The sequence below is a fragment of the Pleurodeles waltl genome, chromosome 3_2, assembly GCF_031143425.1.
Source record: "Pleurodeles waltl isolate 20211129_DDA chromosome 3_2, aPleWal1.hap1.20221129, whole genome shotgun sequence".
Lineage (NCBI taxonomy): Eukaryota > Metazoa > Chordata > Amphibia > Caudata > Salamandridae > Pleurodeles > Pleurodeles waltl.
In genome coordinates, this window is record NC_090441.1 from 51,549,897 (window position 1) to 51,566,984 (window position 17,088).

At 45.0% G+C, this 17,088-nt stretch overlaps 1 protein-coding gene across 4 annotated transcripts in view; it reads right to left on the bottom strand.

Annotated features, from left to right (window-relative positions):
* Positions 1-393: 393 nt before the first annotated feature.
* The window catches only part of AP2B1 (adaptor related protein complex 2 subunit beta 1), a 347,393-nt gene continuing 330,698 nt past the window's right edge, over positions 394-17,088 (bottom strand). For all 4 annotated transcript variants that reach the window (XM_069226745.1, XM_069226742.1, XM_069226741.1 and 1 more), the window contains 2 exons: positions 9,168-9,322; positions 394-3,422 (listed from right to left, as the gene is read on the bottom strand). In XM_069226745.1, coding sequence (XP_069082846.1) covers positions 3,348-3,422; positions 9,168-9,322 — 230 coding nt within the window. In that variant the 3' untranslated portion in view covers positions 394-3,347. The remainder of the gene's footprint in view (positions 3,423-9,167; positions 9,323-17,088) is intronic.

Here is a 17,088-nt window from a genome sequence, read left to right on the forward strand (position 1 = left end):
TTGTTCGTTTCAGATCAGGACATTTCAATAAGCAGGTGCATTAACTGTTTGGCTGAAGGTCTGAAATGTTTCACTGTCCTCCAATCCAAATTTCCTTCTACAGTGGGAAAAAAAGTGACAACATCTTTACTGTTAATGGAAAAAAATTTGATTATGTACTGAAGATCACGCTTTGGGCAGCATCAGACAATATTCTAATTGAACACTAATTATCACTGATGCACTTGGATCAGTCTATGCCATAATTGGAGTTGATCTTAGTGCACAGTGTTGAGAATCCAGTCGCAGAGGCAATCTAGCACATCATGTTCAATACATGAAACTGACAAGTTTCATGAACCCAACCTCCTAAGGCCTGTGATGAAAGAATGAACTCAGAAAATATCAGCATCACAAGTTTGACACACTATTCACTTTTAATGAGCCAGTCTGTCCTGCCTCCCTTGTAAGGAGAGGCAGGCCACAAAACATCAGCAAACATCAAAAGCAAAATAGAAAACAATACACATTGGCACGAAATGAAGACACCCACAATAACACTAAAGCAATGGATGTGGTATCACGGGATACGTTTACAAAGAAGTCCCTCGTGCAGAACTTCAATAGTCCACCTACCAGGGACCTCAGTATGCTTGTAGAGAAATAGAACCAGTGACATGTACTCCCCCCCTAAACTTCTTAAGTTATATGTGCATGCCTCAAAAAACAGGCACACGAGGCACCGAGAATCCACTTAGTTTGGAAGGGAACACCTGGCTGACCGAAATTCATCTATTCTGACTCTGTCAAGCAGTGGTGGCCATGCAGTGCCTCTGCCCTCTATTCTACGGGAAGTTATTATGACACAAGTTTCTCCTTTGCCTTTTCGGAAATGTCTTTAGTGGCAATGGTTTTTCTATCTCTGACCACAATTAAATATCCATAATAGATTTCTGAAGCGCTAGGTTCGATATGATTTCACGGTTTCAATCAAACTCCAGAGAGATACAGGCAGAGAAGCAGGCAAGCCCTTTTGTTCGACACTTCTAGAGGAAAAAATGCAAAGAAGCCAGACCTAAATGTATATTTCTTACAAGTTTAAGTTGTCTCTTTTCTTTGACACCACTTTTTTGGTGAGGAAAATCTTGTCAGTCGATTGCACTTCTGGTTCATTTGAACCGAGACGCCTGCATGTCATGTTTCAATAACACCAAAATCAACTATAGTTGTTTGCAGATAACAGTGTTCTCAACTGAATGGGAAAGGGTTATTGGACTGATTACAGGGTCAGTCTAGGGCTCTGAAAATCCAAGAAGCTGTTCCCCAATAACCTCGACTTTCCTGTACTTGGTCTGTTGAAAACACAGGAAAAAAGGGTTCCGAGGTGTGCAAAAAACAAAAAAGGGACAGCATAATTACTAGTGACTGTACACTGTCTGAAAAGTAGGTAAGCCAGATCTGTACAATGGAATGCAAGTGCATTGGGGTGCTATGACAAGGACTTGGACTTTGCAGTGATAAAAGCTGCTGGCTTTGGTCATTCAGCAGTAGCCCGGAGGATATTTTCTTGGAAAGTTAAGACCTAAGAGGAGGAGGAAGACTCTAAATAAACGAGCATGGCTGACGTGCAATTTCCTCTCAATTATAGCAGCGCTATATGCTAAATTTAGTTTTGGCACATCATTCCTCTGGAAGCAACGGCGGTTGAGAAGCAATTGGTGGCCTAGGATGTTACATTGATAGGCACCACTGTGCTGATACTCTGCGCATATATGGAGAAGGGGATTTGGAATTAATGATTTGGGATGCATAATCTGTTGAGGGATTAACAAGCGGACTGGAAATAGTAAACTATGTACCATAAACAAAAACATCAGGCCACGGGTGGCTTCCTGGCTTTGGGGCGGGGCGTAGTCCCACAGTCTCCAGTTGAAACAGAACTGGGATTTAGCACATGAGGATACTCAGGTAAACTTTGGAAGCTCAGCCAGACCAGGCAGATTTTTTCTGGGTTCATAAAACAATAGTTTTTGCTGCGCTCATTCAACAACTATAAGATGTCTTTCTCTACAAGAACACTGGTGCTAAGAGCTACACATAGTGCGCAAATCCAGCCACAACTTGGAAACCTTACATGGACACCAGCCATATCATTCATTTCAACTGCTGTGGTAGACCCAGATCCTCCCAGCCGCCAGTCTGCACTCAAATATGTCACTTTTCATGTATTTTAGGACCACTTCAAATTCTGAAGCGCTTCCTTAAAGAGCAATCATTCAAAAAGGAGGTCCCTAGAGGTTATGCAACAGGATGTACAAAGATCACAGCTCTGAGCTGGATCTGGAAACTATTCCACCTGATAAGAAAGGCAGAAAATAACATTCATTCTTTGAAGACAAAGGAAAAGAAAATGCATCAGTTGCACTCACGCTAACAGCAGGAACTGTTGGCACAAGGCTACCCTAGCAGTACTGGCTTCATGTTGTGGCGCGAGACACAATACAAGGCCATTTATATCCAACTTCTGGCTACAATTTATTCCTTTGCCTGTATAATGTCAACCATGCCTCACCAAGATCCTACACAACAACTCCCAGACTTCCCATAACATCAAACCCCACAGTGAAAGGACAGGGCATGTTGGAAGGAATTCTGAAAACTTGCTCTTGGGAGTGGACAGAGAGCAGTTTCAAGGCCCATATTGCAGATTTCGAAGTTTGCCATGAATCCTGAGATGTTCAGATCCTGGCTACCATAAAGCATGATAGAAAAAAATCATGTTATTTGTTCTTCCTTTCGCCGAGGGAGCTGAGGCAAATTATTGGTCATCCAACAGCCCTACACTCGGTGGCTGAAAGAGTGTAGAAATGGGCAATGCCCTCATGCAACATTAAACTAATCTGAAGCAGGCATCAGTTGGGAAAAAAAGGACAGAGCTTTCCTTTCCCATCCTCTGTCGTTTTGAATGGACACCAAATGACAGCCAAGATAATTGCTTCATAGCCACTATCTCTGTCCCCACCATTAATGTACAAGATAGCAGGCTGAAGTTTTGAATGCACACTTCCATACCGGACAACCTCTAAACACATAAAAGGGAAACTAGCTTCAAGAGGCTCAAAAAGCCCAATCAGGTCCCCTGAACACACAACCTGAAATAAAGTTTCCAAGGATGCAGAGAGATTTGTGTACGTTGAATAATCTATGATTAGCCCTAGTGAGTGTGTAGTGACTTGACATACCACACACTGGCAGGTACACACATGTAGGGGCAATGTTTGTGAGTTCTTTTTGTTTTTTTTGTTTTGTTTTTTTGGTCCACATGAAAAACGTGATCATAAACAATCTGACCGCTGGGAAAATGGTGTTCAGTTTTTCAAGATGGAGTCGTAGACTTGATATATGTAGTTGGAAACTTCTGGGGCACGACATTTCAGAGAAAGCTGCAAATGAAACAGACAAAACAAAGAAAAATATTTGAACATATTCAATTATATATATCGTTTGTAATCCTTGAGCAAGAGAATAATTACATATATAGATCAGAACATTAACACCATGTGTCCTTGAGATAAATCGGGAATTGAGGAGGAAAATGTAAGAACAACCAAATGCCGCATTATGTGACCATAAATGCATCTTTTTATTTTTATAGCACTGAAGTCAGAAAGCTAAGTTTAGTAATGTAAAGCATATTGCTAATGGATATGAAGACAACTTTTCTGAAATTGGGCCCAGAGGGCGTGATGCTTGTAAAATATAAAAAAAAGCAATGTGTTAAAAACCTGTTTCCAGGGTAGCGTCAGAGCACTGCATTTGAAACAGGTTTCCGCAGTTTAGTAACTATCATCAACATTGAAAATGTGTGGATGTGTACAGTAACCTTTCAATGCCAGACAGAAATGAACAGCTGAGAAGTCTGCATTGTGAAAAGTGTGATTCCCCTGTTATCCATATGTCTGAGGCAGAAATGAAATATTGGTACAGATTGAAGCAGTTGTAGGAACACATTTTGATATTGCTCCATGCTCATGGCATAGTCCAGGTGGGTCATCGCAGAAACTGTGTGATCCAAGGGATGAAGGTAAACAAGGGAACTAATAGAGGATACTGCTAATCAGGACCCCAGTGTCTGTGCTCTCTCTAAATTTGGTTGCGGGTAAACTTTTACACCCCCACAATCGGCATACTGGTGCACCCAAGTAAGTCCCTAGTATATGGTACTTAGGTACCCAGGACACTGGTACACCAGCGGTCTCCCAAAGGTTGCAGCATGTATTATACCATGTATATACGGAGACCATACAAACTGTCTCAGCAGGCTTGTCATTGCAGCCTGCGTGAAATGGTGCATGCACCTTTCACTTCAGATATAAGGCTTGCCTTATATCGAGGTCACTGCACTTGGACACTATAAGTCACCCCTCAAGGGCAGGGCGCATGCCCCTAAGTGTGAGGGTATTCCTGAATGAGCAGGGCACCCTTACAAACCTCAGACTCAATTTCCTGGGCTTTGTAAGTGTGGGGAAGCCATCTTGAGGTATGTAGTGGACACTGGTCAACACGAGTGGTCCAACTACATAATGGCTTCTCTGAACCTAGGCATGTTTGGTATCAAACATGTTGGAATCATGTGACTACACCACCGATTCCAGTGCTAGCTGCATGATCCCATGTACTCTGGGAGTTACTTAGAGGATCCCCCAGTTCTGCCTGTACAGCCTTATGGGCTCTGGCAGCCCACCCATTCTGCTGGCGACCCCAGAGACTGTTCTGCCCTCCTGCTGATGAGCTCAACTAAAGCAAGGGAAGGCAGAACAAAGGATGTCCTGCAAGACAGAGGTTTGACCACCTCTCCCTTTGAAATAGGTGTCTCTGTGCTCTGGTGAGGTGGCCTCCGAGTGCCACCAGACTGCCTTGAAGGGCACATTTGGTGCCCTCCTTGCATAATCTGGTTTGCACCAGTTCAGGAGCCCCCTGTTCCCGTTCCGGTGCAAAATCACACAAAGGGCATGGGAGTGACCACCCCCCTCTCCAGCTTCTCCCCTAGGGAGGTGCACAGAGCTCTGCCATGTGGCTGGTTGCATCTGCTATCTTGGAAACAAGTTAGGCAGAGGCCCCTGGGAGCAGCTGACTAGTTAGGCTAGGCAGATTTTGTCCCTAACCTCCTCTCATCGGTGGGTCAATACAGAGAGTGACCAACCCTATTTTAGGGTTACTTATGGGCTCCCCAGAGAGTGGGCCTCAGATTCATCGAGCAAGACTCTTCAAGGAACTCTCTGCAAGACTTCTTCTGCTCCTGGCCTTTGGAACCGCTGCTGGTCGGCTTTTGGAACTGTAGCAAGACTGTATCCAGTTGGGAGAATTCCCACTACAACATTGTTTCTCCAGTTCCTGCAAGATTTCAGCAACATTCGTGGCTGTGCATCCTCTTGGGTCCCAAGGACTCTGCCTGCATCCAAGAAGCAAGAAGGAATCTCACTTGGAGTGAGTGAGTCACTCCCCTTCATCCACTGGCACTTCAAGACGACAATGACTGACTGGTGGTTCCTGCTGTTCCCGCAGACAACTAAAAGGCTCTGCTCACAGGTGGTGGTTCTGTGGTCCTCTCAGGGGCCAACTTGTCTTCTGACCAACTTGGGAGATGGTGGGACCTTGCTGCAGCCCCTGGAATGGAACCCCTGGGCACCACAACTTTTGCTCTTGCCAAGGCTTGTTGACTCTTCCCCCAGGAGATCTTCAGGCTCCAAGAAGCCCCAGCCTCCAGCACTCTGCAACTCCAAGGTCTGCTTCCACTCTGCAGGTTCTGTGACGTGGGACTCCCATTTTGTTGTGCTGCTGAGGCCTCCCTGTGACTTCCTGTGCCTGCTGCCAGTGGGTCTCTCATCGGGGCTCCTCCGACACCGGCTGGCTTTCTTTCCTGCTGAAGGCCTGGCCTGACTCCACTCCAGGGGTCCAGTCACTACGACCTTGCTGGTCCCCAAAAACCTTCAATCTTCCTTGCAACAACTATTTGCCCTTGCCAAGGCTTGTTGGTGGTCCTGCTGGCCACTGACCCTCCTGCAATCCAGCGACCAGCGTAGGACAGCTCATGGGTGACTCCAAGGATCTCCTGCATCCCCTGGACTCCGCAGCTGGACTTCTGCCTTCATTGCCCTGCAGGAACTTCACCTCCAAGAGAGTGGGCATTGCCTACCTGCACCGCGTGGACATCTCCTAGTAGTCTGGACACTGTCCCCTTCTTTTTCAGGTCCTTCACGTCGAGAATCCACCTTTGGGTTCCACCGACCTGGTCCACGGGTTGCGACAGCAGCTGGACAATCGAAACTTCCACGGACTCCAACAAAGGTTTCTTACGTCACTTCACCCCTATCCACCTGGGCTCCCTGTAGTAGCTACTCCTGTCTTCCAGGTATTCACGGGTGGGGAACTATCCAACCTAGTTTCTGCCAACTGGCTTCCTCAGGGTCCACTGGGAAAGACCCTGAATCCATAAAAATCCAACCACGACGGTCCTGTGTTAGCCAAAGGGACACCTGGCTCGATAACTCTCCACCCGGGCACCTCTGGGATTTCTATTACTTCTGGTAATCTCCTACTCACCCAGCCCCTGAGATTCTAACACACTAACCTTGGTTGGGCACCTCCATTCTTATACCACTTTCTTAGTATATGGTTTGGCCCTCCCATAGGGCTCCTTGTATTTCTATACTTTTCCTGCGTGTTGCTAAGTGTATATTTTGTGTGAAGATATCTCTAAGTGGAGATATACCAACATTAGTATAGTCTTAGTGTTGTAATAAAGAATACTATATTTTTGCAACACCTGGTGTGGTTCTTTCTGACAAGACTACTGTGGCATTGCAAGTGCTTTACACTCCTTCTGGATAAGCTTTAGTTGCTCACCACAGATACCTCTAGAGAGCTTTTGCTATCTGGACACCTAAACGCTATCAGCAAGGTTTGTCAGACTCAGTATAGGATGCCACACCATAGGTGTGCACCAGAAACTGAGCCAGTCTCCTACAAGATGAATACAGAAATATATCTTGAATCTGAGGATTGACTGGTATCTACTAGAGTAAATAAAGGTATTTATTAATCTGGGCTTGATATTAGTATATAACATTTCCTAGGGATAGCTGCATGAAACAAAAAATAAGCTGTACGACTAAATGAAAACTATTTTCCATTAATTATCTGAGCCGTTCTGCAGTTCCTATTATCCGGTATTCTCAGCCAAAGTTGTTAAAATAATAGTTTATGATGGCAAAATAAGACTTGGCTAGTTTACACCGCACCACAGCCCTCTGACTGGAATTATGGATTATATCAAGTAAGGTCCGAGCAATTCAGAATTTCCTGTACACAAATTCTATAATGATCTGATGGGCATTTTGAGCAACATTGGTGCAACTTTCCATGTATTCCCCGAAGTACAAATATATGTTTAGATGTGTAAATGGTTGCTCACACTGTAGAAACAGATAAATTGTTGTGTAACTTCTTGAAAAAACATGTTAAAGTAAGGGTAGGTCCAATGACAACTACTGGGCACCAAAAGAACATGCTGCCACCAAGTGGTACTTGCAGAACTCCAGTGTATCTGAATTGTGTGGTCCACCAGATAAAACGATTTTCTATCAGTTAGACCGGGCTTATTTTTAATATGGAGAAAAACAAGGGAGTTTGAGAAAGAATTCTAAGGGAGACTCTGAATATACTATGTGTGGTTTGGAAGTTGAAACAATTTGGATTTTTGGTTAATACCTCCTAAGGAGTCCTGTATTAAATTAATAAAACATATTTGAACAGTTTCTTCTAAGGAAGATGATTTTTATGTGCTAACAATGAATGTTAGTAATACAATGTGACACGAAGTAAATTAACTCGACATTCTACGAGAACATTATGTAATGAAATGACACGTTTCGTATTTAATGACTGTAATCAGTGCTATATTTTCGTATGATTCAGTCGTGCTAGGTGTGATGGTTTACACTAAGGTATAGTAAATAAATGGTATGGATTCATCCTGAAATGCAACGCTTGTCTGGTGTTCCGTGCACTGTCCCTCAGTCGCGTGTTGCTTTCCCTGCTTTAGTAGAAGGCCGCTTTGTACCTCGAGGCACCTTGAATATATGTGTGCTTGTTCTGAGCTCTTTGGGCGATAGATCTTGTGCACTTGTGGGGTCAGGTTTTTCAGCAGTTAACTTTGAAGATGTATATTTCAGTTTGCTTATAAATGGGCTAGATTTAGCGCGGTTCGTAATGAGACCGCCACAGCCCGCCAAACATGCATGTGGGCATTAGTATCTGCACGGGGTCTGCCAACGCTCGATGATACTGGAGCTGACAGTAACAGCATTAAAATCACCCAGGGAGCAGACGTTAAACATCTGCACCGTCTGCGTGCTTGCGTAAGCCTCATCTGTCTCCGGAGAGTTTATTATCCGATGATGGAGCTTTGCTCTCATGCAAAACAGGCCTTTCTCTCAACAAGGACAACGACGCCATTTTGATGTCCTAGGACCGTCTTGCGACATAAGAAGGCGACAAGTAGGCTGGACAACCACGCAGACTAAAAGATCCACAGCTGACATGGCATTATGGGATAGACCTATGCACCCAAAAGTGCATATTGGGCAGAGTGGGATTTCATATGTGGGGCCCGGGACCACAGTTCAACTCTAGCCCTGCGATCTAAGCCTTTAGTGTCTGATGCCTCGTACTACTCACTGCTAATTTTTGCTTTGCTACCCAGACCTTGGTGAAGGAGCAGTAGAATGCACAGAGATCTGACAAAAGCGAGGTGATCCTACACAAGAATTTAAAGGGACCTGTTTCCTCTAGGTCCTCCTCGAGCTTCATGCTGCCAGCAGTCAGGAAGTGTCATTTGGCAATGTTAGGTGTTCTGGGAGATCTAGTCTACTCCATGACAATGACACATAATATTGAAGTTCAGGACTGGGAACGTGGTGACAGATGACAAGGAGCTAGGGGCAGTCATAGACCCCAATGCTGTGCCCGCACCCCTGGACAACATCTCTACCCCTGCTTCACCTTCACCACTGAGCCTCTAACAACTTCCGGAGTGGACAAGCCCGAAGCGTGAAAATGAAGATCACCTATGCTGTGGACTGGAATGTGTGTAAAGAGACAACCCAACGAGGACAGTCCTTCCTTACCGTGTAGTTGGGGTTCCCCGGCTGAATGCGGAGCTCAGCCAGCACCCAGATACCGTTGGTGAGCTTCAGAGACTGGTAGAGCATGTCCTGGCTCTCCACGTTCCGCTTGGCGATGGTGTACACGTTGCTGTTCTGCAGCTTGGTGGAAACGGCATCTGGAAGGCATCCAAAAGAGGGGATGACTGAAGGCAGGAGCCAGACAGAAGCACGCACGCACACAGAGGAGGTACAACAGCCAGCATTGCAATACAGACGCACACTAGAAAACAACAATGGCTGCAGAGAGGTCATTAACCTCTCTAGATGTTAAAAAGTGCAAATAACCAACAATTTTAACCGCACTCCACAAAGTCTCAATAATGTGTTTTTATTTTAAGTAACAACCAAAGTGCCTACAATTTTATTTAAAGCTTTCAGCGAGCCTGCACCAAATGGGTCAGCTACTTGTAATCTTTGGATAAGTTATTAAGGGTAAACCCTTGTCTAAGCAAAGTCTTCTAATGTCTTACATCATACTTGCTGTTTAGAATATGGGCAGGCCTATCAGTGGCAGAGTTTGAGATCATTCTGAGAGTGAAATGAAAGCAACAGCAGCTCTTCTGGAATTTCGTTGTAAAGACATTTGTAATGCTGCAACATGGAAGCCCACGCTGCCTACGCCTGACACTACTGCTTTGAGATGAAGTCTAAGCCTAAACCAGCAGTAGGACAAGCAGGACTGAAGAATTAAGCTTCATAAGGCAAACCTCATTCTTGTCTTCCACTATGTTTATATGGCATATCTGACTTTTTAAAGTTTATATTCAAGCACGTCAATCTATGAAAGATTTAATGCTAAAGAAAAAAGCTACTTAACACCAACTCAGTTCTCCGGCATCAACATCTTCCATACATTCACAAGCGAACCTACTGCTTGCTTTTTTAATTAGGCTCTTCTATATATTCTAAAAATCTGAAGAAAAATGTGGCAATTAGAACCTTTGAGGGGACCCAGCCTGACGACAGGGCACTGCAAAACCTTTCCTTGTGTACTGCAATGGTGTCCCTGGGCATCAGCAGCGCAATACTTCCCTGGGCGCGCAGAAGAGGCTCAGTCTGGTTGGGCTGCAGTAGTGCAACCTTTCCTAATTCAGAACTGGTGGCACGCAGGCAACAGAAGTGCGAGCTGACCTCAACGGAGAGGTAGAAGCTCCCTCACATATACACTGATATTACCACACTTCCTTTTCAGCCCACTGTCTTAAATTCAAAACTAGCAGTGTGACAAGTCTGCCACACGCATCAAGGGAAACACAGGCAAAATCATCCTACAATCCCATTGTGTAGGGAAAGAGCTATAACTGAAGTGCAGTGGGTTCATCACACCCTTGGGCCATCGCGCCAGCTGCAGCTATGATAGCCATGCCCGAGGCGAATGTTTTGGCACATTTAATTATGCCACTGTAAAGTAACAGGCTTTTTTTCGGGTTTAGCCGTGCTTTTTGCCCCATTGTTGACTACTAGGCACTGGTGTAATAGAGGCCGGCCACTGGAGAAGGTGATAGCTTCCCCAGGGAGGAAGCCATGCGGGTTTTGGCCCAAAGGCGAGCTTCAAAGGGGAAGGCGCCTTTGAAAAGCAAGTGGGGACACTTGGCCGAGGGGCTGCCCTATTGTTTGGGTAGAGAGGCTGGCACTCTGGCAGGAGAGGGGAAAACCAGTTGCCAAACAGTTTTTTCTGGGGCATGCAGCCCCCATGGTACCCACGCCTTTGGGTTGGTTGTATGATACAACCACACATGCCTGAACCAGGCATGCCTAAACAACACGTTCGGAACCACTACCATGTCTGTACCACGCATGCCTTTACAATGAATTTCGTTGTAAAAGCATTATTGGTAAAGGAATACGCATGGTACATTGCACACCCGCTGACCCCTTGCCCTGCCCCTAACACCTGAAACCCTATCCCTGCAATCCACCCTGCCCCAGCCCTTAAAGCTGCCTCTTCCCCCCTGCCCTGAACCCTAAAACTGATCCTGCCCTTAAAACTACTCAGCCTGAGCCCTAAAACTGATCCCACCATTAAACCTACCCCCTGCCCTACAACTGACCCGCCCTGAACTTGAAACAACCCTTTCCCCTCCCCCTGCCCTGAGGCCTAAAACCCTGCCCCCGCTAAAAACTACCCCGACCCCAGGCCCCCTGCCCTAACACTGACTACCCACCCCTGAAAACTGCCCCTTCCCTGCCACCCTGAGCCCTAAGACCCAGCTCCAGCCTTTATAACTACCCTGACTCCTCCGCCCTGAGCACAAAAACCCTGCCCCCTGTAAAAAAAAAAACGAATGATCCCTAAAACTGCCCCAGAAAACTAACCCCTTAAAAAATATTCTTCCCCCCCCCACCCCCCCAAACCTGACCCCAGCCCCACTTACCTCTCCTGGTCCTTCCTGTTCCTCTCTCCACTCTCTGGCCCCCTGCTAAAAACTACCCCAAATGACCCTAACCCCCCCACCCTCAAACCTAAAATGGACCCCCCACTCCTAAAAACTGCCCCTTCCCCCGCCACCATGAGCCCTAAAACCCAGCCCAAGCCCTTAAAACTAACCCGAACCCCACCCCGCCCTAAGCCCTAAAACCCTGCCCCCTGTCAAAAAACTACCGAGCCCCCCACGCGCCCCAAGCCCTAAAACCGATCCCACCCCTAAAAACTATTCCCCCACCCAGCCCCACTTACCTCTCCTGATCCTTCCTGTTCCTCTCTCCGCCCATCCGCTCAGCTAGACCATTCTCTGCATTAACCACGCATATGCGTGGTTTAGACATATTTGTGGTTAAGTCAGAGTTCCAGGAGAATTGTGGTTCAGGCAAGTGTTGTTCTTCTTGCGTTGAAACAGCACGCAAGTGTTATTAAGTCCATTTCCCCTCTCAGTTGGGCTAGGAAGAGAGGGGTTCTGCGATGTTGGAAGTGAGCAGCATGGTGCATCCTGGGATAGCCAGATGCCACATTCTGCAGGAAGTGGTCACGGGGTGGGGGCCTTATAGCCTATTGGCAACCAACCGAATCCTAGCCTGAGGGCATTTTCTGATCATAAATAGGGCAGTTCTGGAACTAAGATCTCAACTGGACTGGAAGAAGGACTCTCCTGCTGCACTGTGGAACCAGCAAAGAGAGGTTACACTGACATGGACTGCACCTGCTGAACCGGTTGACTAGCAAGGGAGAAGGGACTGTGTCTGCTGTGTCCAGTACATAGAGGAGAAGTCTCTGGAGCCCTGCCAAAGCAAGAGACCCCAAGGGTCAGTTGGCTGACCTTCTGTTCGCAGCAAAGGGCAACAACAGCTGAAGAAGCCTTCTGGGACAAGTTGGTAGCCCAGAATCTCCACCCCACCACCAATCGCTGCCGTGCAGCACCAGAGACCAGGACCCGATGCTCAAAGTTGCACCCAAGACCACTGGATCCAGGAGAGCTGCTGAAATGCAGCTTGGTCACCTAGGAGACAAGTTATCGTCCAGGAAAGGATTTTGTTGTAACCACAATGCTGGGCGACTGGACTTCTGCCAGAACCAAGAGGACTTGGGGAGATGTTGACCCTGTGGCCAGGCCTGCCTCACCGCCTTTGTGCACCAAGGAGTAGATGCAGGAAGACCCACGTTGACTATTGCATCCACGTCATCCTGGAGCATCCTGGACCACTTCCATAGGAACCTACAGCAAAGGACAAAAGTGCCTGCAACTGACTGAAGACTGCTTCGCCTGTTAAGGTAACTGTTTCTGAGGGCCTTACTGGCCCCTCGACTAAATCCCTTTTGGAGTAGGTCAAAGTAACTCTTACCAACTGCAATACAACTAGCCAAACGTTTTGCTCAAAAAGGGTCAAATCGGGCAAATTTGCCAATGCTTGAGTAAAAAGTGCATATTTACTGTACCTTGTAAAATCTATCCTTCTGGAACACTCTGCTGGATCTTTTCCGTTGTGGTATCTAAAAATATAATCTATTTTCATGAATTGGTGTTGGATTTCTTAAGTGTCTTGTATATTTCTTCAGTTGTTATGGTGCTGTTTAAATGCTTTACACATTATCTTTGTGTAAGTCTTGCTGCTCATTGCCACATTTATCCAGCATTGAGCTAGAGGGCTTAACAAATGAAACCTACTGGTCCTAAAGGGGTTGATAAGTGTATTACACAGTGAGGTTGACAAACAACATCATATAATAGAGCCAAGTTTCTAACAGCTACTAATTCTTGATACAACTGTCAAACCAGTAGATGACAGTAGCCTATTATTCGGAATGTTTTGGAAAGGGGACAAGCTCCTTGGCCCATGTTTCACTATAACCCATTGAAGGAAGTTGGGAGGTGCCATTATGCAGTCTGTGTTCTGGGAAGCATGATTGCAAGATAGGTTTGTGGAGCAAGTATATTTTGTTTCCAGAATAATAAAAAAGGATTCACTCACAAGCTTCAAAATAAAGTTAATCCCAATTTGATTATGTTAGTAAAGCAAGAATCACAACAATCTCCGATTTTATTTGCTGCTGTGCTTGGGATAGTATCTGCAGAACACGTTAATGTAAGCAGCTTCAAGATCTTCTTAAAAGACATCCGAAGTACCAGGATCTTGATTATCCCTCTCTAGAAAGAACAGTAGCACTGCACTGGAACCAAGACTCTGTATGAAGGGTGCACAGAGTAGAATCTGTGTCTGTTTTGTGCCTACAGTCTATTGGCAACAGTCCCGTTTATCCAATATACTTAAAGTGTGCTTTGATCTGTCGTTTCCCCATGATTGTGTAGCCGTCTTGATTCAGTTAGCTGCTACGGATTGCATGGCTTATCACTCTATTCTTGTTTTTTTCTGCACAGAGGAGCATTTCTGTCTCAAGACTGGATGAGTTGAATCCTTCCACTGCTGATGCCAAGATCTTACACTGCAGTATATTATTTCTCTTCCTCTCTCTTTTTACCTTACCATACCCACCCCACCCTCTTCTCCCGCTACCCCCACTAGGCCTGTTTTAACATGCACTCTCTTCCAGCATACACGTGTCTCTGTGTGGGGTCCACCTCAAATACAGTGGCCAGATCTGAATTGTTCCTAAACCACTTCAAGATGGCTGCTCGTGCTCACATGTACGTTTCATGGCCGACGTCTAGGAATGCTCTCTTTTGTACTTAATGAAAAAAAACATTCAAAGATGGCCATCCTTATGTGCACACACCCAATTGGCTATCTTAGTATGTTTTTTCCCATTAAAGATACAATACCAAGACTAGCATTGGCAAAGCCAATAGGTCTGTATCCATATGTAACAGGCAGAACATGTTGGCGTTACCAATGTTTGCCAATCACTTAATCCATCTCCCTTTGGTTTTTAACGTCACCTTCACTTTCCATTTATTCTATTTCTAGACGCAAACAATTTTTGTTTAGGAAGGGGTCAGGATTTTATACCAGATCCTGTAGGATTGTAGAGCAGTTTCAAAGACAATGCTGGATGTTCGCTCTACTGGCCCATATCTCTTGACTTTAAAATGACAAAGTTTAGACAAGAAACTAAAACTTCCAGATTCTCCAGTGGTAGCTGTAATCAAGTTGTTAGGGCCTAATTCGTGGGAGGTGGTGTAAAACGTTATATCAATCACAAAAGAACATACAGGGAGTGCAGAATTATTAGGCAAGTTGTATTTTTGAGGATTCATTTTATTATTGAACAACAACCATGTTCTCAATGAACCCAAAAAACTCATTAATATCAAAGCTGAATATTTTTGGAAGTAGTTTTTTGTTTGTTTTTAGTTTTAGCTATGTTAGGGGGATATCTGTGTGTGCAGGTGACTATTACTGTGCATAATTATTAGGCAACTTAACAAAATACAAATATATACCCATTTCAATTATTTATTATTACCAGTGAAACCAATATAACATCTCAACATTCACAAATATACATTTCTGACATTCAAAAACAAAACAAAAACAAATCAGTGACCAATATAGCCACCTTTCTTTGCAAGGACACTCAAAAGCCTGCCATCCATGGATTCTGTCAGTGTTTTGATCTGTTCACCATCAACATTGCGTGCAGCAGCAACCACAGCCTCCCAGACACTGTTCAGAGAGGTGTACTGTTTTCCCTCCTTGTAAATCTCACATTTGATGATGGACCACAGGTTCTCAATGGGGTTCAGATCAGGTGAACAAGGAGGCCATGTCATTAGATTTCCTTCTTTTATACCCTTTCTTGCCAGCCACGCTGTGGAGTACTTGGACGCGTGTGATGGAGCATTGTCCTGCATGAAAATCATGTTTTTCTTGAAGGATGCAGACTTCTTCCTGTACCACTGCTTGAAGAAGGTGTCTTCCAGGAACTGGCAGTAGGACTGGGAGTTGAGCTTGACTCCATCCTCAACCCGAAAAGGCCCCACAAGCTCATCTTTGATGATACCAGCCCAAACCAGTACTCCACCTCCACCTTGCTGGCGTCTGAGTCGGACTGGAGCTCTCTGCCCTTTACCAATCCAGCCACGGGCCCATCCATCTGGCCCATCAAGACTCACTCTCATTTCATCAGTCCATAAAACCTTAGAAAAATCAGTCTTGAGATATTTCTTGGCCCAGTCTTGACGTTTCAGCTTGTGTGTCTTGTTCAGTGGTGGTCGTCTTTCAGCCTTTCTTACCTTGGCCATGTTTCTGAGTATTGCACACCTTGTGCTTTTGGGCACTCCAGTGATGTTGCAGCTCTGAAATATGGCCAAACTGGTGGCAAGTGGCATCGTGGCAGCTGCACGCTTGACTTTTCTCAGTTCATGGGCAGTTATTTTGCGCCTTGGTTTTTCCACACGCTTCTTGCGACCCTGTTGACTATTTTGAATGAAACGCTTGATTGTTCGATGATCACGCTTCAGAAGCTTTGCAATTTTGAGTGCTGCATCCCTCTGCAAGATATCTCACTATTATTTACTTTTCTGAGCCTGTCAAGTCCTTCTTTTGACCCATTTTGCCAAAGGAAAGGAAGTTGCCTAATAATTATGCACACCTGATATAGGGTGTTGATGTCATTAGACCACACCCCTTCTCATTACAGAGATGCACATCACCTAATATGCTTAATTGGTAGTAGGCTTTCGAGCCTATACAGCTTGGAGTAAGACAACATGCATAAAGAGGATGATGTGGTCAAAATACTCATTTGCCTAATAATTCTGCACTCCCTGTATATCTCACTAAATTCAACAAGCAGTATGATTCAGCAGTGTTATTATATTCAGTTACAGAGCCTAATGTTACAAATCAAACGAAACACTAAAAGGAAAGCCAGAGTTTAGTTTTCTAACTCATACCGTTATGACTCCCAACTAGCTTTGACACAAGGTTGGTGACTACAGCACATTTAGAAATGCATGGACCATGCATGAGCTAATGTTAACAAATTGGATATTTTCAATTAGTATAGTCTATGTGCAGAATACATATTTCCTATAGCCTGGTATATCCATTTAAAGTAATTGCCCAATGTTATCCTATGGACTTTCGAGACAATTGAAAACTATATTGCTGTCCCTGGTGCTGAAAACGTTTGCAAAGAAAATCTTTTAGGATGCTAAGGAATTGAGAAAATGTAAGTGGCGGAGGCTGGAATGAAACTGAAAAGTTGGTGCTCATCCTTCGAGCACTAGTGTGCTGATGATGAGGTTACCGAGTTGAACAGTTTTCCACAGCAAAGCTGTGTTTGGTTAAACTACACAGTTCTCAGCCAGTTGGTCATGAGGTAGCCCTGATGTTTCCTTTTCATAAGGATTACTTACAATACTTACTTAAGTGAGTAGGAGGTTCAGGATCTATTAAAGAATTGTTGGTCAACTTCGTCCTTAGCAGGAAATTGAGTGGACAACTCTCCAGAGTCCAAAAATGTGCTGTTCTTGTCATGTTCTCC